The sequence below is a fragment of the Corythoichthys intestinalis genome, chromosome 8, assembly GCF_030265065.1.
Source record: "Corythoichthys intestinalis isolate RoL2023-P3 chromosome 8, ASM3026506v1, whole genome shotgun sequence".
NCBI classification, from domain to species: domain Eukaryota; kingdom Metazoa; phylum Chordata; class Actinopteri; order Syngnathiformes; family Syngnathidae; genus Corythoichthys; species Corythoichthys intestinalis.
The window spans coordinates 50,143,290-50,164,438 of NC_080402.1; the positions used below are offsets into that span (position 1 = coordinate 50,143,290).

Genomic DNA, 21,149 nt, shown 5'->3' on the forward strand with positions numbered 1-21,149 from the left:
CCTTGCCTTGCCTTACAACTGCTCCCGTGGACACACATTTTAATCATCACATTGTATCTATTAAATTGGAATAAAAATCCAAATCTTATCTTTTTGAATGTTTTCCAGGTCCAGGCCCGTTGTTAATGTTATCGCTCGCATGTCTTTTCAACCCAAAGAGATAAGCATTGACCAACTTGACTGCTCGGCCAACACAGACTTCATTTTGCCCATGGTTAACTTAACAACTTGCTTTGACATGGAAGAAACAACAAAGAGTAAAAGAGGTAAGAATGACGACAACATCTCTTGCTAGTGGTCATATTTTTGTATTGTTTTTTTTTTGTTTTTTTTTTATCTTACAATGGTATGAAAAAGTAAACTTTTTGGAATTTCTCACATTTCTGCATAAAATCCCCATCAAATATGATCTGATCTTTGTCAAAATCATACAGATGTAAAAACAGTGTCTTCTTTAACTAAAACCACCCAAACATTTGTAGGTTTTCGCATTTTAATGAGGATACTGCCTAGGGAGACTTAAGAGCAATTGAAACCAATTTTTACCAAACAATTCAAGTCAGGTGTGTGCCCAATTACTGATGAGTGGTTTAAAGCTGCCCTGCCCACTATAAAACACACACCTGGTAAGAATTGTCTTGATGAGAAAAATTGTCTGATGTGCGTCATGGCTCGGTCAAAAGAGCTGTTGAAGACCTGCGATCAAGGATTGTTGGTTTGTATAACGCTGGGAAAGGATACAAAACCATCTCTAAAAGTCTGCATGTTCGTCAATCGAAAGTCAGAGAAGTTGTCTACTAATGGAGAGAGTTTGGCACTGTTACTTCTCTCCCAAGGAGTGGGCGTCGACCAAAGTTCACGCCAAGAGTTCAGCGCAGAATACTTGGAGAGGTAAAAAAGAACCCTAGAGTGTCTGCTAAAGACTTACAGAAATCACTGGTAATGTCCAATATCGCTGTGCACACATCAACTATATGTAAAACTATGGCCAAAAATGTTAGAGCCCCACAGCAGGCCTGTATACCTTTTTCCTTTTTTTTCCCCCTCAGTCATCAGCACTCATTCCACACACCTGTTCTGCACACCTGGTCATTACCACAGCCTCCCTACATAAGCACACACAGCCCTCTGCTCCATTGCGAGTTTGTTAGCCTTCACTGCAACTTACGAGCGTTCCTAGATACCTTGCCTTGCCGGATTTTTTGATACACCTTTTGACCTCTTGGATTTTTGCCTCTAGCCTGCTGCTCGTCTGTGCCTCTGCCTCTGCCTATTTTCTGTGACCTGAACCCTGCTACAGGACCGGAGATAGCCGCATCCTGCCTGGGGCCTTCGCCTTGCTCGTCCCCCCCCTGCTCGAACAGCCTTCCGTGCCGCTCCAAGAGCCAAGACCTCTTCCTCTCAAAACCATTGTTAATAAATCTGCTCTGAGCACTGCATTATTGGGTCCGTTTGTTCTCTGAGCCCTGTCAGAACAAACTCGCCATAATATGGACCCAGCAGGCTCTTCCCTGTATGAACAGGCCGTCTACAACCAGGGCCAGCGTTTGGACGAGCATGAGCAGCTCCTGTCTCTTCTGACCCAAAGCGTGTCACAGCTTTCCCACATGGCTGCGTCTTTTCACAACCGACCCGCTGCCGAAGGGGAAACGCCAGTGTGGCCTGAGCCAAACATTCCGCCACCCACTAAATACTCAGGTGACCCGACAACATGCAGAATGTTTTTTAACCAGTTAAGGCTTATTTTTGTGTCTCAGCCCCGTCGATTTTCCCAGGAAGCAGCTAAGATTGCCTTTCTGGCCAATCTCCTGGAGGGGGCACCGTTGGGCTACTTCAACGCCCTAATGGAACAGAATTCCCCCCTCCTGGTGTCTTATGATCATGTTGCGGCCGAGCTGAAGAAAATCTACGACCATCCTCTCCGCGAACAGGAAGCCGGCGCTCTCCTCCTCCAGATTAGGCAAGGTGGCGAACCCATCAGAGAGTACGTCAGCCGGTTTCGCTCCTTGGCGGTGGAATCCGGCTGGGAAAGCAAGGCCCTGATTTCATCTTTCAAGACCGGGCTTAACCCAGAGATCGGCAGGGAGATAGCACTCAGGTGCCGCTTTTCAAATCTGGACGAGGTCATTGGCACCGCCATAGAAGTGTCGGACCAGTACAACCAGTGGAGGCCCCATTCCATCAGCCTATCCGTTGGGCCCTCAGCCCCCCGAGGTATCGCCGAAGCTGCTTCTCCCACCCAGGGAGAACCGATCCATATTGGCAGAGCCAGGTTGTCTGTAGAGGAACGAAATCGCCGTATTTCAGCAAGGCTCTGTCTTTACTGTGGGGAGCCTCGGCATTTTGTTGTCAATTGCCCCAGCAAGAGGCAAAATTATGCACATAAACATAAAGTGTCTGTCAGTCGAACCATCTCTCTCGGTACAACCTCTCGAGTCCAACCCACCGTTGTCTTAAGTGCACCTGTCTTCTCTCTCCAGCAGAAAGCATTGATCGACTCGGGGTCAGACACCAACCTGATAAACATGGACCTGGCTAAACAACTTCGATTGCAACTCATCAAAATGCCTTCTCCTCTGGAAGCCGTGGCCCTGGACGGAAGCCCACTATGGCGGGTAACACACCGCACACCCGTCCTCCAGATGGAGTTTCCAGGTCGTCATACCGAAAGTATCAGTTTTCATGTTTACCCTTCCCCCAACGAACCACTCGTCCTTGGATTGCCCTGGCTGAAAAGACACAACCCCCACATTGACTGGGACACTGGGAGGGTGATTTCCTGGAGCCCGTCGTGTGACGGAACTTGTATAACAGACGGTATGGCGGAGATGGAAAAGACTGACTCAGCCCAGATTGCATCCACATTTATCTTGCGGAAAGAGAAACAAGCAGAGTTCCCTGACCTCGATAAAGTCCCGGCCTGTTATCATGACCTCAAACAGGTATTTAATAAGTTCAAGGCCTCTAGCCTCCCACCACACCGTCCTCACGACTGCGCCATAAACCTACACCCGGGCTCAATACCCCCCAGGGGTCGCTTGTACTCGTTGTCTGGCCCAGAAACCCAGGCCATGACTAAGTATATAAATGAGTCGTTAGCATCAGGGCTAATCAGGAGATCCTCCTCTCCTGCCGGTGCAGGGTTTTTCTTTGTCGAAAAGAAGGACAAGTCTCTCCGTCCTTGCATTGATTATAGGGGGCTCAATGAAATAACTGTCCGTGATCGTTACCCGCTGCCGTTAATGTCTTCTGCTTTCGAGATGCTCCAAGGTGCCCAAATCTTTACAAAGCTTGACTTGCGCAATGCATATCACCTTATCCGCATAAAGGAGGGGGATGAGTGGAAGACCGCTTTTAACACTCCTATTGGCCACTTCGAATATTTGGTCATGCCTTTCGGCCTGACAAATGCCCCGGCTATCTTCCAAGCCCTGGTCAACGATGTTCTGAGAGAATTTTTGAATGTGTTTGTTTTCGTCTATTTGGATGACATTTTGATTTATTCCCCCAACCTGGAGACCCACATTAAACATGTCCATTCAGTTCTTGAAAAATTGTTACAAAATGGCCTTTTTGTCAAAGCAGAGAAATGTGAATTTCACAAACCATCTGTTCAGTTCTTAGGGTTTGTCATCGCAGAAGGAGAAATACGCATGGACCCAGGAAAGGTACGAGCGGTCCAGGATTGGCCAAGCCCCAGTTCACGTAAGGAGGTACAACGCTTTTTGGGATTTGCGAATTTCTACAGAAAATTCATAAGGGGATTCAGTTCAGTGGCTGCACCACTACACTCTTTGACATCTCTCAAGTGTCGTTTTCAGTGGAACAGCAAGGCCGAGGCGGCCTTCTGTAGACTCAAACGCCTTTTCACCTCTGCTCCGATCCTCAGATTTCCTGATCCAGCTCTCCCGTTTATAGTCGAGGTCGACGCCTCAGACACCGGAGTTGGTGCAGTGTTATCCCAACGGTCACCCCTTACGGGAAAAATGCACCCATGTGCATTTCTATCCAAGAAACTCACCAGCGCAGAAAGAAATTATGATGTGGGGAACCGGGAGTTATTGGCCATCAAAGTGGCCTTAGAAGAATGGAGACACTGGTTAGAGGGGGCTGAACAGCCATTTGTGGTGTGGACAGACCACAGGAATCTGGAGCACCTCAAAACGGCCAAAAGACTCAACGCTCGTCAAGCCAGGTGGTCCTTGTTTTTCACACGCTTTAATTTTACCTTGTCATACAGACCCGGGGCTAAGAACACCAAACCAGACGCCCTTTCCCGGGTGTTTCCCTCTGAGGGACACACAGAGGAACCTGAACCCATCCTTCCCAAATCATGCTTGGTGGGGGGTTTCCAGTGGCAGATCGTCAAGAAGGTCCAGGAGGCCACAAAGGGATTGATCAACCCCCCTGGCACCCCCGTAGGGTTGCTGTTTGTACCGCAGGGCCTCCGAGGGGAGGTCATTCATTGGAGCCACACGTCCCGATTTGCAAGCCATCCGGGGACCAAACGCACGCTTGCTATCCTGGCACGGAAATTTTGGTGGCCGCACATGAGGAATGATGTCAGGGATTATGTGGCGGCGTGTGTGGTCTGTTCCACCAACAAGACACCCAGGAGGTCACCTGCGGGCAAATTGCTCCCTTTGACTGTTCCAACGCGACCCTGGTCGCACATCTCGTTGGATTTTGTCACTGGACTGCCTCCCTCACAGGGGAAGACCACCATATTGACGGTTGTGGATAGATTTTCAAAGATGGTCCGATTCATCACCTTCCCTAAACTACCAACCGCCAAAGAAACTGCCAGCGCTCTCCTCGACGAAGTGTTCAAGATCCATGGCTTTCCGTCAGACATCGTGTCTGATAGAGGGCCACAATTTGTGGCTCGCTTCTGGAAGGCGTTCTGTGGGCTCATCGGTGCCACCGTCAGCCTATCATCAGGGTACCATCCTCAGAGCAATGGACAAGCGGAGAGGATGAACCAAGAGCTGGAAACAACCCTACGCTGCTTGAGCTCCAAACAACCCACCACATGGGCCAAAAACATCATGTGGGTTGAGGTCGCCCACAACTGTCTGCCTTCCTCTTCCTCGGGATTTTCCCCATTTCATGTTGTATTTGGGTATCCAGCCCCTCTCTTCCCACAGACCGAGACGTCCACGCAAGTTCCCTCCGCCTTGTTATGGATCCGTCGCAAGAAGAGGGTGTGGAACCAAGCCAAGGCCAGTCTTATCAGGAGTGCAACCCGAATGAAGACGTTGGCGGATCGCCACCGGTCACGCAACCCGATGTACAAGGTGGGTCAAAAGGTATGGCTGTCTACCAAATACCTCCCTCTCAGGGTTGGGAACCGTAAACTGGCTCCCCGGTTCGTTGGCCCCTTCCCGGTCTCAAAGATCATCAACCCAGTGGCTGTGCGGCTGCGACTCCCCAGGACCATGAGGGTTCATCCCACGTTCCATGTTGGCCAGCTCAAACCGGTCTTTGTGAGCCCTCTGGTTCCTCCCACGCCGCCTCCTCCGCCACCACGACTGATTGATGGCGGTCCGGCCTACACTGTGAGGAGACTCCTGAAATCCAGACCACGGGGTCGTGGTTTCCAGTACCTCGTGGATTGGGAGGGCTATGGCCCCGAGGAGCGTTCGTGGGTCCCCTCCTCTCACATCCTGGACCCGGACCTCATTCGGGACTTCCACCGACTCCACCCCGACGCGCCTGGTCCGTCCGGAGTCCGTCCCTAGGGGGGGGGTTCTGTTAGAGCCCCACAGCAGGCCTGTATACCTTTTTCCTTTTTTTTCCCCCTCAGTCATCAGCACTCATTCCACACACCTGTTCTGCACACCTGGTCATTACCACAGCCTCCCTACATAAGCACACACAGCCCTCTGCTCCATTGCGAGTTTGTTAGCCTTCACTGCAACTTACGAGCGTTCCTAGATACCTTGCCTTGCCGGATTTTTTGATACACCTTTTGACCTCTTGGATTTTTGCCTCTAGCCTGCTGCTCGTCTGTGCCTCTGCCTCTGCCTATTTTCTGTGACCTGAACCCTGCTACAGGACCGGAGATAGCCGCATCCTGCCTGGGGCCTTCGCCTTGCTCGTCCCCCCCCTGCTCGAACAGCCTTCCGTGCCGCTCCAAGAGCCAAGACCTCTTCCTCTCAAAACCATTGTTAATAAATCTGCTCTGAGCACTGCATTATTGGGTCCGTTTGTTCTCTGAGCCCTGTCAAAAAATGGTGTTCATGGGCCACTGCTGTCTTAAAAAACCCCATTGTTGCTCGTTTAATGTTTGCAAGAAGGCACTTGGACACTCCACAGAAGTTTTGGCAAAATATTTTGTGGACTGATGAAACCAAATTTGAATTGTTTGGGAGCAACACACATCATAAGTGGAGGAAAAATTTAACAGCTCACCAAAATCAACACTTCATCCCCACCGTGAAGCATGGTGTAGGGAGCATCATGATTTGGCACTGTTTTGCTACCTCAGGGCCTGGACAACTTGCAATCATTAATGGAAGAATGAATTCTCAAGTTTATCAGGATGTTTTGCAGGAAAACCTGAGACCGCCAGTCAGACAGTTGCAGCTAAAAAGAGGATGGATGCTGCAACAAGACAATGATCCCAAAAAAATACTTATTTTCCCCCTTCTGTCATTGTATGAATACTATCCTCATTAAAATATGAAAACCTATAAATGTTTGGATGGTTTTAGTTAACGCAGACACTGCTTTTTCATCTGTGTTATTTTGACAAAGATCAGATCACATTTGATGGTGATTTTATGCAGAAATGTGAGAAATTCCAAAAGGTTCAGATAATTTTTTTATACCACTGTATATTAGTAAAAGCAAGTAAAAGGGAACTTTTTTCATTGTTTGGCTAGACTTGTCCTGAATTTATACTCAAGTGTGACAACACTTTGCAGATTTGCTTTAAATCCTAAAACATGTCTCCTGCAGGAGCTGTGAGTTTCGGACTAAACATTTCATACATGCTTGATGTGGATCATGTGAGACCATCACACCGAGGTTTCTTCAGTCAAGCTGGCTCGAGATCAAGGAATCTCATTAATACTTATGAATTGTTGGATAAAGTCAAATGCTTCTCGTATCTCATCTCCATGCCAGTATGAATATATTCACATAAACACACACTCACAAAACAGATCAGGACTGTTCAAGTCCTCTACGTTTCAATTGACTTCTTCTCCTTATAGAAATGTGTGAAAGACACTCTGTCACCTATCAGCATCAAATTAAACTTCACCCAGGTGGACAGTCAAAGTGCAGATGCTGTCTTGAATAAAGACAGCAAAACACAAGCCATCATCGAGGTACTTGCCGTGACATGAAGCACAAATACATATTTTCTCCTTAGGATAGGCTAGTAGTATTTGCTAACAGTTTTATTCTATACTTGTAGGTACCTTTCGAAAAGCAGTGTAAAGAGAACGACACTTGTGTCGCTGAACTTGAAGTGGACTTCTATTTTTCGTGAGTAATTCTTGCAAGCTGTAGAGATATTTATTCCCATACATTTGTTCATTTTACTTGATATAGTCCTTTTTTTCCCCCTTCATTATGACTTTATTTGGATAAGAGTGCAGCTCTCAGTTTCTTTTCGGAATCAAGGTCAAAGCAGAGAACATAACATAGCTGCTTATAAAATTCCACTCCTGTGAGCCACTTCGTGGGTTAACATGGGAGCCTGCCTATTCGTATTTGGAATAACATAAAGTGCATGCGTTGAAAGATCGGGACGGAATTTTCTCGAAGGCACCTAGGGCAGCGGTCCCCAGACCAGTTGGGCATTCCAAATTTTCTCGTGGATTAGCAGGGTGCCAAAGACGGGTGGTGGCATGATGACATGATGGTAAAAGACAGACCTCGCGGCAGCCAGGAAACAAAAAAAACATAAAACAAATACGAATGCATTTATTTTTCATTGTTGCTCAAAAAACTTAGGCTATTATTGCTAGGCTAGGCTATTAAAGCTATTATTGCTAAGAGGGTGACCTCCGTGAAGGTGGCCACATATCAGAGGCAAATTTATATAAAAATGGCATCAATCGTTTATGCTTCGTTTGTGCTGTAAAAAGTTTTATTTGTGCTGCTATCGTTTTTGACATATTAAGATATTGATTTCGAGTGATGACGCCACGCAGCCCTCCATTTATTGCAAAACGGACCTAAAATGGTGCTATTTGTTTATGCTATGTTTGCGCTAGTTGTTGGGACGCCCCTCTCTTATTGAGAGAGTTGGTACGCTCAGTCAGCTGCGGGAGTGACGTCATCACTCGAAATTAGTATCTCAACCCCCCATTTACTGCAAAATGGACCCGAAGGGGTGCCATTTGTTTGTGCTACGTTTGCGCTAGTTGTTGAGACACCCCTCAGTTATTGAGAGAGTTGGTACGCTCCGTCAGCCACGGGAGTTGGATACGGAGAAGCTGTGAGTGACGTCATCACTCAAAATGAATTAAAGTATCTCAATATCTTTGAAACGATAGCAGTACAAACATATTTTTTACAGCACAAAGGTGGCATAAATGGATGGCACCATTTCGGGTCCATTAATTGCAATAAATGGGGGGCTGTGTGACATCCAGTGTTTTTAATAACGGCATTAGAGCATAACGCAGCATTATTTTTTTCAGTAGTGAGCAGTATTGTTAATAACGGCATTAGAATATAACGGCGTTACTAACGGCGTTATTTTTTTCAGTAATGAGTAATCTAATTAATTACTTTTCTCATCTTGGCAACGCCGTTACCGTTACTGAGGCGGGAAAGGCGTGCGTTACTATGCGTTACTAAGTTTGTTGAATAAAAAAAGTCTGAGAGAAACGTACTCACGGAGACGAGAGAGCAGAGCAGGAGTGGGGAAGACGCCGTTGCAACCGCGATGCTAGGTGACTCCAATAATACCTGACTGTAGCCATAGCTGACAAACTACGCCCACATGACACGGTAAATATCATATTATAGAACTAGATGCAATAAGACACAGCTGCATTGGCAACATGTTTTAAGGACTACACGCGTTAGTAAACAGCCGCCATCTTAAAGCAGTAGACCTCTCAGGAAGGCTCTGATGTAGATATCCTTCCAAGCGAACCTAAGTAACTTTTTTTTTTTTTTTTTTAAATCTAAAATGCTCCTAAATCGACAAAATCTTAACTTAAATCTATCTTTAAATGATGAAACAGTTTTAAAACTTACACGTTTAAAGTAGACAGAAGGGAACTAATGCAATAACGGGAGCAATTTTACTAACTTTAATGGTTGATTCACAACTTTAAATGACTTCCACACATAGCAAAGGTTACTATCGAGTTATCGCAATACCCTTGTGTCTAGTTAAGTGGAGGGTAAAGAATTGGGCTAGGGCCAATTGTCCCCCAAACCCTTTAAACTTCACATTGCGTGACCTGTTTTTTTGTTTGTTTGTTTGTTTTTGAGAAAAAAAAAGAAAAGAAAATTATCACCAGTTACTTTGCCAAGTAACTAATTACTCTTACATTCAGGTAACTGAGTTACTAACGCAATTACTTTTTGGGAGAAGTCATTTGTAACTGTAATTAATTACTTTTTTAAAGTAAAATTAACAACACTGGTAGTGAGTAATCCAATTAATTGCTTTTCTCATCTTGGCAAAACCGTTACCGTTACTGAGGATGTAAAGGCGTGCATTACTACGCGTTACTACGTTGGTTGAATGACACGAGAAAAGTCTGAGAGACACGGACTCACGGAGAAGATATATTCTGATGGCTCCAGAGAGTGTTTATCGCACACCAAGCACCTTTGGCACTGCTACGAAAAGGAATTTCTGAAATGTACTCACAGTGTTCCACCAAATTTGTTTTATAAAGAGCATTTATAGCAGCAAATAGCATGTTATAATACGGAAATATTTCTCTTGCGGACTGTACAGGTGGTTGGGAACGGGGACCACTACTCTAGGAGATTCCGTCCTGGCTGGCCAGCCAGCTTTTAATTGTTCTTTTCTTAATAAATGCATTTACAGTGCGGCGAATAAGTATTTAGTCAACCACTAATTGTGCAAGTTCTGCCACTTGAAAATATTTGAGAGGCCTGTAATCGTCAACATGGGTAAACCTCAACCATGAGAGACAGAATGTGAAAAAAAAAAAAACAGAAAATCACATTGTTTGATTTTTAAAGAATTTATTTGCAAATCATGGTGGAAAATAAGTATTTGGTCAATACCAAAAGTTCATCTCAATACTTTGTTATGTACCCTTTGTTGGCAATATTGGAGGCCAAACGTTTACTTTAACTCTTCACAAGCTTTTCACAAACTGTTGCTGGTATTTTGGCCCATTCCTCCATGCAGATCTCCTCTAGAGCAGTGATGTTTTGGGGCGGTCGTTGGTCAATACGGACTTTCAACTCCCTCCACAGATTTTCTATGGGGTTGAGATCTGGAGACTGGCTAAGCCACTCCAGGACCTTGAAATGCTTCTTACGAAGCCACTCCTTTGTTGCCCTGGCTGTGTGTTTGGGATCATTGTCATGCTGAAAGACCCAGCCACGTCTCATCTTCAATGCCCTTGCTGACTGAAGGAGATTTTCACTCAAAATCTCTCGATACATGTCCCCATTCATTCTTTCATTTACACAGATCAGTCGTCCTGGTCCCCTTGCAGAAAAATAGCCCCAAAGCATGATGTTTCCACCCGCATGCTTCACAGTGGTATGGTGTTCTTCGGCTGCAATTCAGTATTCTTTCTCCTCCAAACACGAGAACCTGTGTTTCTACCAAAAAGTTCTATTTTGGTTTCATCTGACCATAACACATTCTCCCAGTCCTCTTGTCCTGGCTCATCCAAATGCTCTCTAGCGAACCGCAGACGGGCTTGGACGTGTACTTTTTTCAGCAGGGGGACATGTATGGCAGTGCAGGATTTGAGTCCCTGGCGGCGCATTGTGTTACTGATAGTAGCCTTTGTTACTGTGGTCCCAGCTCTCTGTAGGTCATTCACTAGGTCCCCCCGTGTGGTTCTGAGATTTTTGCTCACCGTTCTTATCATTTTGACGCCAAGGGGTGAGATCTTGCATGGAGCCCCAGATTGAGGGAGATTATCAGTGGTCTTGTATGTCTTCCATTTTCTAATAATTGCTCCCACAGTTGATTTCTTTACACCAAGCGTTTTACCTATTGCAGATTCAGTCTTCCCAGCCTGGTGCAGGTCTACGATTTTGTCTCTGGTGTCCTTCGACAGCTCTTTGGTCTTGGCCATAGTGGAGTTTGGAGTGTGACTGACTGAGATTGTGGACAGGTGTCTTTTATACCGATAATGAGTTAAAAAAGGTGCCATTAATACAGGTAACGAGCGGAGCCTCGTTAGACCTTGTTAAAAGAAGTTAGACTTTGACAGCCAGAAATCTTGCTTGTTTGTAGGTGACCAAATACGTATTTTCCACTCTAATTTGGAAATAAATTCTTGAAAAATCAAACAATGTGATTTTCTGTTTTTTTTTCCACATTCTGTCTCTCATGGTTGAGGTTTACCCATGTTGACAATTACAGGCCTCTCTAATCTTTTCAAGTAGGAGAACTTGCACAATTAGTGGTTGACTAAATACCTATTTGCTGCACTGTAGCTTATGTGATTATTACTTTCATTTTATCCCTATATTGTGTGTCATTATCTCCTATTCATTCAGAGTATTAAAGAATCTGTAAAAGGAGAAAATCAACTTTTCTTCTTCAACGTGCAACACTGCATATTCAGAAATATGAAATATATACTGTATCTTTTAGGGAACCTACATTACTGGTGGCTGAAGATATTTACTTTAACATGGACTTTAGTATAACTAATCATGGGGACAATTCATACAACACAAACCTGACAATCCATTACCCCCCAGGCCTCTCCCTCGCCAGGACATTTCAGATCGAGCCAAAGGTAATTCCAAATCACATTATGGGGAAGAAATGTGTTGGATACTGAAACATAACCCTGCATTTCAGAAGACAAACCACATTACAGACAACTATCCTCGTTCTTAATGTATGTTGTACCACAGGCCACGACATCACTCCTCAAGTGCGATGATCTGGAAGGAGTAACTGATAAAACGATATGCGATGTTAGCCATCCTGTGTATCGTGGCGGATCAAAAGTAAGTTTCAATTCAAAACACACAGGCGCTGGACAAACGAGTGCGTGACACTGAACCAACCACATGCCCAACATGTCTGCAGGCTCACTTAAAGTTTGAATATGTTTGGTATGGATAGCATTTTTTTCAATAATGTACCACATGGTTGCAAAACAATTGATGGCATCATTCCAGAATTGGAGACTGTTTTGCGTCCCACCCTTCTAATTTAAACCACAAACAAAATACAAAAACATGCAATTTCAGAGTAAATGTATACACTAAAGCCAAATCCTCTTTCCCAAAAAACTAGGAATAATGACCATTTCAAATAAAACATTTCAAACGAAATGCCACACTTTCATAAACAATTTATGCTTTATTTTTACCTTTACAGAGCACTGATTTACAGTTGTGGTCAAAAGTTTACATACACTTGTGAAGAACATAATGTCAAGGCTCTCTTGAGTTTCCAGTTATTTCTACAACTCTGATTTTTCTCTGATAAAGTGATTGGAACAGATACTTATTTGTCACAAAAAAACATTCATGAAGTTTGGTTCTTTTATGACTTTATTATTGGTGAACAGAAAAAAGTGATCAAATCTGCTGGGTCAAAAATATACATACAGCAGCGCTAATATTTGGTAACATGTCCCTTGGCCATTTTCACTTCAATTAGGCGCTTTTGGTAGCCATCCACAAGCTTCTGGCAAGCTTCTGGTTGAATCTTTGACCACTCCTCTTGACAGAATTGGTGCAGTTCAGTTAAATTTGATGGCTTTCTGACATGGACTTGTTTCTTCAGCATTGTCCACAAGTTCTCAATGGGGTTTAAGTCAGGACTTTGGGAAGGCCATTCGAAAACCTTAATTCTAGCCTGATTTAGCCATTCCATTACCACTTTTGATGTGTGTTTGGAGTCATTGTCCTCTTGGAACACCCAACTGCACCCAAGACCCAATCTTCGGGCTGATGACGTTAGCTTATCTTGAAGAATTTGAAGGTAATCCTCCTTCTTCATTATCCCATTTACTCTCTGTAAAGCACGAGTTCCATTGGCAGCAAAACAGCCCCACAGCATAATACTACCACCACCGTGCTTGACGGTAGGCATGGTGCACTTGGGGTTAAAGGCCTCACTTTTTCTACTCCAAACATATTGCTGGGCATTGTGGCCAAACAGCTCGATTTTTGTTTCGTCTGACCACAGAACTTTCCTCCAGAAGGTCTTATCTTTGTCCATGTGATCAGCAGCAAACTTCAGTCGAGCCTTGAGGTGCCGCTTGTGGAGCAAGGGCTTCCTTCTTGCACGGCAGCCTCTCAGTCCATGGAGATGCAAAACACGCTTGACTGTGGACACTGACACCTGTGTTCCAGCAGCTTCTAATTCTTGGCAGATCTGCTTTTTGGTGATTCTCGGTTGAATCTTCACCCTCCTGACCAGTTTTCTCTCAGCAGCAGGTGATAGCTTGCGTTTTCTTCCTGATCGTGGCAGTGACAAAACAGTGCCATGCACTTTATACTTACAAACAATTGTTTGCACTGTTGCTCTTGGGACCTGCAGCTGCTTTGAAATGTGACTTTCCTGACTTTTCAAGTCAATGATTCGCTTTTTCAGATCCATGTATGTATATTTTTGACCCAGCAGATTTGATCATTTTTTCTGTTAACCCATAATAAAGTCATAAAAGAACCAAACTTCATGAATGTTTTTTGTGACAAAGAAGTATCTGTTCCAATCACTCTATCAAAGAAAAATCAGAGTTGTAGAAATAACTGGAAACTCAAGAGAGCCATGACATTATGTTCTTCACAAGTGTATGTAAACTTTTGACCACAACTGTAACTCACTGGCTGCCATTGATGGCGCTAGACGTTTAATCCATTTTGACTGCGGAGTCAAAATGGATTAGACGTCTAGCACTGTCTATAGCACTGAAAAAGGAGCATTCGCAGTCAGTCTTCCCAGTTTAAATGAATTGGACGTCTATTGCCAAAAATGACATGCAATGAGTTCAATAATATTAGATTTAAAAACAACAACAAACTAGTAGTTGTGTAAAAAAATAAAAAATCAATACATTAGCTCTGTCTGAACTTTGCGGATTTTCAATTTTCGCGGGGGAAGCAGTCCACATTAACCGTGAAAAAAGAGAGATCATTGTATAAGCGGGAGAAAAATGGATGAATGGATATTCTCCTCTCATTTTTTTTATATTTAAATGAAAAAACACATACAAAATATAATAAATAAAAAATACAAAATACGTACAAACATAGGAAATCCAAGTATTCTGTTAAATCAAATAAGAAATGTAAATATTCTCTTTTTATTCTCTAAATAAATTGTAAAAGCTGTTTAAGATTATTATTTTTCTACTTTTTATCTAAGTTTGTCCTCTTGATTAGCAGTAGCGGCTTCTTAGCTAGCTAGCTTGTACTCCTGAGATAAGCTAACATTTAAGCTGCTACTGACCTAAAACCAAAACAGGCCATACAGTATATGAGTCTCCATGAGCAGTGGCATCAAAAAATTCAAAGTCGTTCCCTTATAAAATCCTGATTAATTATTTTTTATATAAGTATAACACAACTTAAAATGGCTATAAAAGTCTCAGATTTTACACTAGATTCACAAAAATCACCAAATGCAGAGATAATCACCTATATTTTCAGGATCAAAAGCAAAATTCAACATATCATACAAGTTTTTGACCAAAATAGCAACTTCTTTTTCATTCATTCATTTTCCATGCCGCTTTTCCTCACGAGGGTTGCGGAGGTGCTGGAGCCTATCCCAGCTAACTACGGGCAGTAGACAGGGGACACCCTGAACTGGCTATATTTTTTTTTAATTTACTGCAAGTTTTCAACAGCTAATAAATCACTCAGTTTAACATCAGAAACTTAATACTTGAGGAAAACATGCAGAATCAATTATAAATATGTAAACAGATTGTTAATAAATTCTATATACAATCACAACTTATTATAGAATAGAATAGCCCTTTATTATCATTATACACTGTATACTGTTAGCTAATTAGGCTAGCGGCCGCCTGATGTAAACAGAGCCTTTCTGGCGAAAATTCATGTGAATAAATGCTTAAATCCCCGAATTCTTCATAGATATGGACGTAAAACAGCCTCAATTCTTAGGTAAAAGCAAAGAAACTGTGCAGTTAGCGTTTATTTTACGTATATATGTCGAAGTACAATGCTACTCTGTTAGCGAATGAGGCTAGCGGCCGCCTGATGTAAACGGAGCTTTTCTGGCGAAAATTCTTGTGACTAAATGCTTAAATCCCTGAACTCCTTATAGTAATGGATGTAAAACAGTCTCAATTCTTGGTTAAAAGCAAAGAAACCGTGCAGTTAGCATTTATTTTACGTATATATGTCAAAGTACAATGCTACTCTGTTAGCAAATGACGCTAGCGGCCGCCTGATGTAAACAGAGCTTTTTCGGCGAAAATTCTTGTGAATAAATGTTTAAATCCCTGAATTCTTTGTAGATATGGACGTAAAACAGTCTTGATTCTTGGTTAAAAAAAAACCCAAAAACGTGCAGGTAGCATTTATTTCGCGTGAATATCGCCAACTATGAGGCTAGTCAGTTACGAAAATTAGCCGCCTCCATGTGTAAACAAAGAAGAAAATTCCTGCGAATAAATGCTTCAATCACTGAATTCTTTGTAGATATGGAGGTAAAACTGTCTCGATTCTTTGTTAAAAGAGGAAAAAAATGGGCAGTTACGCATCTATTTTACGTATACATGTTGAAGAATGACGCCAAAGCCGTAGCAGTTCCCATTCTCCACTTGATTTTTTTCACGTTTCAAAATGCATGCATAGTACGAAAAATATCATATTTACTTTGAATCCTCGAACAAATCACTCCTGAGACAATCCTTCCTGTTTGTATGCGGTGCAGGTTTTGAAGTTCTTCAAAAATCCAAGCTTGAATCCAGCTTACACATGAGCGTGTGCCATCTTCGCCTGACTATAGTAAATTAAGCTCGGCCCGCTCTGATAAGGCGTGACGCAAAGAATGACGAAGTGTCATGTCAATAGGTAATGAAGTCTATGGCCAAACATATTCAAATATCAAATAAATCATGTCATAAAAATTTCCCCAATGACCACTAAAATGAGTTAATCGAAAGTGTATGACTTATTACTGAGGAATATGTTGCAGAAAACCGGAAAATTCAAGGCTAGTTTTCAAAAAATTTGAAGCCGAAATGTCATCAAATTCTAGATTGACCCTTATTTATCTATTTTTATCCATATTGCAAACAACCACTCATTGATTGCGATTACTGTCACAATACAATGTGTGATAATTGCCGTGCTCTTTCTGCTTCCCTATCATTCTACCAAGACAACGTTTCAAAGTTCTTTCCACATCATCACCAACTACCAGTGGAACGACACTATCACAATTAGTGTCAGTGCCAACAGGTAGATATTGTTTTACACATCTTTAAGAAAAAAAAAATGAGACACCATAAAAAATGTCTGCATATTTTGTATTCACAGTGATAACAACAACTCCACCACATCTTTGCTGACCAAGACGCTCCCAGTACAATTTGAAATAAAAATGGCCATCACTGTGTAAGTCCCTATAAACAGTATTGTTACATTATGAAATATCACTAGTGCCACCCGTGCATTTTGATTTCTGGACATTTTCAAGCTACACGTACAATCAGTAAATAAGAACAAAGTTGTTTTGTTATGATTGGCTTGTCCGGGCGGGCCGTGGGCAGGAAGAGGGGTGTTTGGGTCTTTTTCTGTTGCAGATTTGGGCGGTCAAGTTCGTGTGTCATCGTTGCTGGGTCATGGTTAATGAGGCAACTGAGGTGGGAGATTTGGCGTGCCTCACCGTCTGGGGGGTGCTGAGCTATCAAACTTGGGAGTTGTTTTTGTTATATGGTGTTGTGGTAGTACAGGACGTCCCACCATTTGTTCTGGACTATCCTGAAGAGCTGTGGGATTTGGTGTTGCAGACGTGGGCTTGTCTTGCCTATCACCTGGTAGTCAGCGTCAATCTTGCTCAGTCGGCTGCATGACGCAGGCCTTCCGTGGTCAGAAGGCGTCACGTATCTCTTATGCCCTATGTCAAATATAGTCTGCTTGTTTTCCTTAAACTATGATATAAATGCTACATATTTTATATTGGGTACGTTTGAGCAGGGGTCCCCAACCTTTTTTGCACCACGGACCGGTGTTATTTGGGTCTTTTTTTTCACGGACCGGTGTTCTGACAAATTTTGCAACCCATCAAAAATTGCAACTATGCGGTTCTGCGCATGCGCGTAATGTTAAACATAGCCGCAAAATGCGCAAATGCAGCGATTCCAAAGTCAACACTACAAACTTTCTTGAAAGAAAGGAATATTAACTTACGTTTGATCATGAAAGGACTTGTAGAAAAGTTCTCCTCAGATTTATCCTGCCATGTAAGCTTCACACAACAGCTGCACACCGCGCTCACCATTAACGACTTCGCCTTGTCGTTAAACATTAATTAAGAAGCCCGCTTCACAAAGATACGATGTTGGAAATTGTAGCAAGGTTTTCAACGCTCTTGTCGCGATGTCAGGATATTCCAGAATGACTTTAATCCAGAACCTCAGTAGAGTTGTTGTCTCAAATGTACGTTTAATAAGGTCGCCGTCATTTGCGATCTCTCTGTTTATTCACAAACGGGTCACGAATCCACTCCTTCGCAGTTCGTGGGTCTTCGAGGTTGTAGGCTCGTCAGGTGCCCTTTTCGCCGTAAAAATATCCTTTTCGCCGAAAAAATATTTCCAAAGATGTCTGTTTTCCTGTTATCTTCGCTCGTGTGGGTGCTAATTATTTCCGGGAACAAATGTGCTGCGCCGCGGCCTAGTAATACGCTATTATTGAAGACTAGCGCACATACTGTATATTATATACACAAACAAGATGTACTGCTAGCAGTCCAATCAATGGACTTCTATGACAACATTGTAATCTATCCCGTAGTATTATATCTAGAGTAGACAGAGATATTGGTGTGTTAAACAGGGGCACAGGGTTGATTCGGCCAGAATGCGGTCGTTATTGAATTCTTTTTTTCTTTGCGGCCTGATCGCAAATGCGCCACGGACCGGTACCGGTCCGCGGCCGGGCAGATGGGGACCCCTGCGTTAGAGTAATACAGTCAAACAGTAAATACGAGAAAAGATAGTATTCCTTCAGCAGCCAGTGTCAGGGTGATGTGCTGTCACATTTCTCTCTGGTCTTATTTACATAAATCAATGATTAGTGCAAAACTGCCACTCAATAATAACAATATGCAAGGTGAAATCACCTTGTGTAAGCAAACACAAATATGCACCCCAGTGAAGGTAACAAACACAATGATCCCTTAGGTTTATGAGCACCTCATCTATACAAAAGAGGTCAGGTCAAACACATTAATGGGCCAATGAACAATGTGCAAATATATTTAATTTTCAAATGTAGACCTACAGTGTATCACAAAAGTGAGTACACCCCTCGCATTTCTGCAGGTATTTATGTATATCTTTTTCATGGGACAGCACTGACAAAATGACACTTTTGTCACACCGTGGTGAGGTTTGTCGTGTCATGGTCATTTCCTGCTTTATTTTGTAAGTCTTTCCCTCCATGTTTCAGAGCACTTGCCCTTCCTCATGTCCTCCCTAATCACTAATAGGTTCCACCTGTTCCCCATTACCTTCTGTGTGTATATATAGTCACTCTCCCCTTTGTTTTGTGCCAGAGTGTCTTCGTCCGCTGACGTGTCACCCCAGCCTGCTTTAGTCCACAGCCAAAGTCACCACGTGAATCAAGTCCTGAAGTATTTAGTAAGGCTTTTGAGTTAGTTTGCTATTTTGTTTTGATGGTACAGTATTTTTGCCTTCCTTATGAAGTGAATTTTTGTTGGAGAACCTGCTTTCTGATTGCGAACATTCTGTAAGCATTTCTGAGTTTGTTTGGTACTTTGTGTTTTTGATAACGTTTTTGCCTTCCTTGATGAAGTGAATTTTTGTTGAAGAACCTGCCTTGTTTGTTTTCACCTTAAGAGAGACTGTTAAATAAATCCTTTTGTTAACCAAGATAACTCTGCATTTGGGTCCTCCTTTGAGTCCAGTTCTGACAACTTTGACACATTGAAAAGTAATCTGTGTGCAGCTTATATAATAATTTATTTTCCCCTCAAAATAACTCAAAATATAGCCATTAATATCAAACCCCTGGCAACAAAAGTGAGTACACCCCTTAGTGAAAGTTGTCAATATTAACATATGTACAACATGTCAACTGTCAATATTTTGTGTGGCCACCACTATTATCCAGAATTGCCTTTACTCTCCTGGGCATGGAGTTGACCGGAGCTTTACAGGTTACCAGTGGAATGCTTCCACTAATCCATGATGACATTGCGGAGCTGACAGATATTTGAGACTTCGCGCACCCCCACCTTCCGCTTGAGGAACCCCCAAAGATGTTCTATTGGGTTCAAGTCTGGAGACATGCTTGGCCAGTCCATCACCTTTACCCTTAGCCTCTTCAGTAAAGCAGTGGTCATCTTGGAGGTGTATTTGGGGTCTTTGTCATGCTGGAACACTGCCCTGCGACCCAGTTTCTGGAGGGAGGGGATCATGCTCTGCTGCAGTATTTCACAGTACATGTTGGAGTTCATGTTTCCCTCAATGGAATGTAACTTGCCAACACCTGCAGCACTCATGCAGCCCCAGACCATGATATTCCCACCTCCACGCTTGACTGGAGGTATGACAAACTTATCTTTATACTCCTCACCTGGTCGCTGCCACACACGCTTGAGACCATCGGAACCAAACAAATTAATCTTCGTCTCATCAGACCATAGGACACTGTTCCAGTAATCCATGTGCTTTGTTGACATGTCTTCAGCAAACTGTTTGCGGGCTTTCTTGTGTACAGTCTTCAGAAGAGGCTTCCTCCTGGGGTGACAGCCATGCAGCAATGCTGACAGCACTCCTGCGACGATCTTTCAGAGAAAGCATTTGAATGTGACGCTCAGCACGTGCGCTCAGCTTCTTTGGACCAACCCGAGGCCTGTTCTGAGTGGACCCTGCCCTTTTAAAAAACTGTGCTGCAGCTCAGTTTCAGGGTGTTGGCAATCTTCTTGTAGTCTTGGCCATCTTCATGTGGCGTAACAATACGTGTTTTAAGGTCCTCAGAGAGTTCTTTGCCATGTAGTGCCATGTTGAAATTTTCAGTGACCAGTATGAGTGTGTGAGAACTGCACTACAAATTTGAACACACCTGCTCCCTATGCACACCTGGACCTAGTAACACTGAGTCACATGACATTTTGGAGGGAAAATGACCAGCAGTACTCAATTTGGACATTTAGGGATGTAGTTTCTAAGGGGTGTACTCACTTCTGTTGCCAGAGGTTTAGATATTAATGGCTATATTTTGAGTTATTTTGAGGGGAAAATAAATTAACTCTATTACAGTGGGGAGAACAAGTATTTGATACACTGCCAATGGGAAAACCCATTGGCAGTGTATCAAATACTTGTTCTCCCCACTGTATATAAGCTGCACACAGACAACTTTTCATTGTGTCAAAGTGTCATTTTGTCAGTGTTGTCCCATGAAAAGATATACTTGCAGAAATGCAAGGGGTGTACTCACTTTTGTGGAATAATGTATGCATTTTGCCAAAATGTTATTGTATTAAAAAAACAACATGGCATGCCTTTAGTTACTGTAATCTAGAAGCAATCTTGACAGGAAAACAAGACAGAGGGATAGACAAACACACACACATATACTTTCATACTTTTAAGTACATCATGAGATAAGACTTACTCATGGCATTATGCAATTTGTGTCCAAAGTTGGCCTGGCAAAAGTAGCAGAATCACCAGTAGCCACGGCTGCTGTTGTTCTTGTTGTTTAAGATGGCGCGCTTTCATGGGAGGAAACAGAAATGCTGAGGAAACTACGGC

General features: G+C 43.1%; 2 protein-coding genes across 5 annotated transcripts in view; one reads left to right on the forward strand and one right to left on the reverse strand.

Annotated features, from left to right (window-relative positions):
• zmp:0000001082 (integrin alpha-D) overlaps window positions 1–21,149 on the forward strand; it is a 74,716-nt gene that overhangs the window by 48,818 nt on the left and 4,749 nt on the right. The window contains exons 15-22 of the mRNA XM_057843359.1: window positions 109–266; window positions 6,964–7,130; window positions 7,221–7,337; window positions 7,427–7,497; window positions 11,795–11,942; window positions 12,064–12,159; window positions 16,526–16,605; window positions 16,684–16,761. Of these exons, the coding sequence (XP_057699342.1) occupies window positions 109–266; window positions 6,964–7,130; window positions 7,221–7,337; window positions 7,427–7,497; window positions 11,795–11,942; window positions 12,064–12,159; window positions 16,526–16,605; window positions 16,684–16,761 (915 nt within the window). The remainder of the gene's footprint in view (window positions 1–108; window positions 267–6,963; window positions 7,131–7,220; window positions 7,338–7,426; window positions 7,498–11,794; window positions 11,943–12,063; window positions 12,160–16,525; window positions 16,606–16,683; window positions 16,762–21,149) is intronic.
• Window positions 1–21,149, reverse strand: part of LOC130920272 (sodium channel and clathrin linker 1-like) — a 75,477-nt gene that overhangs the window by 18,486 nt on the left and 35,842 nt on the right. The gene's annotated exons all lie outside the window — the stretch shown is intronic.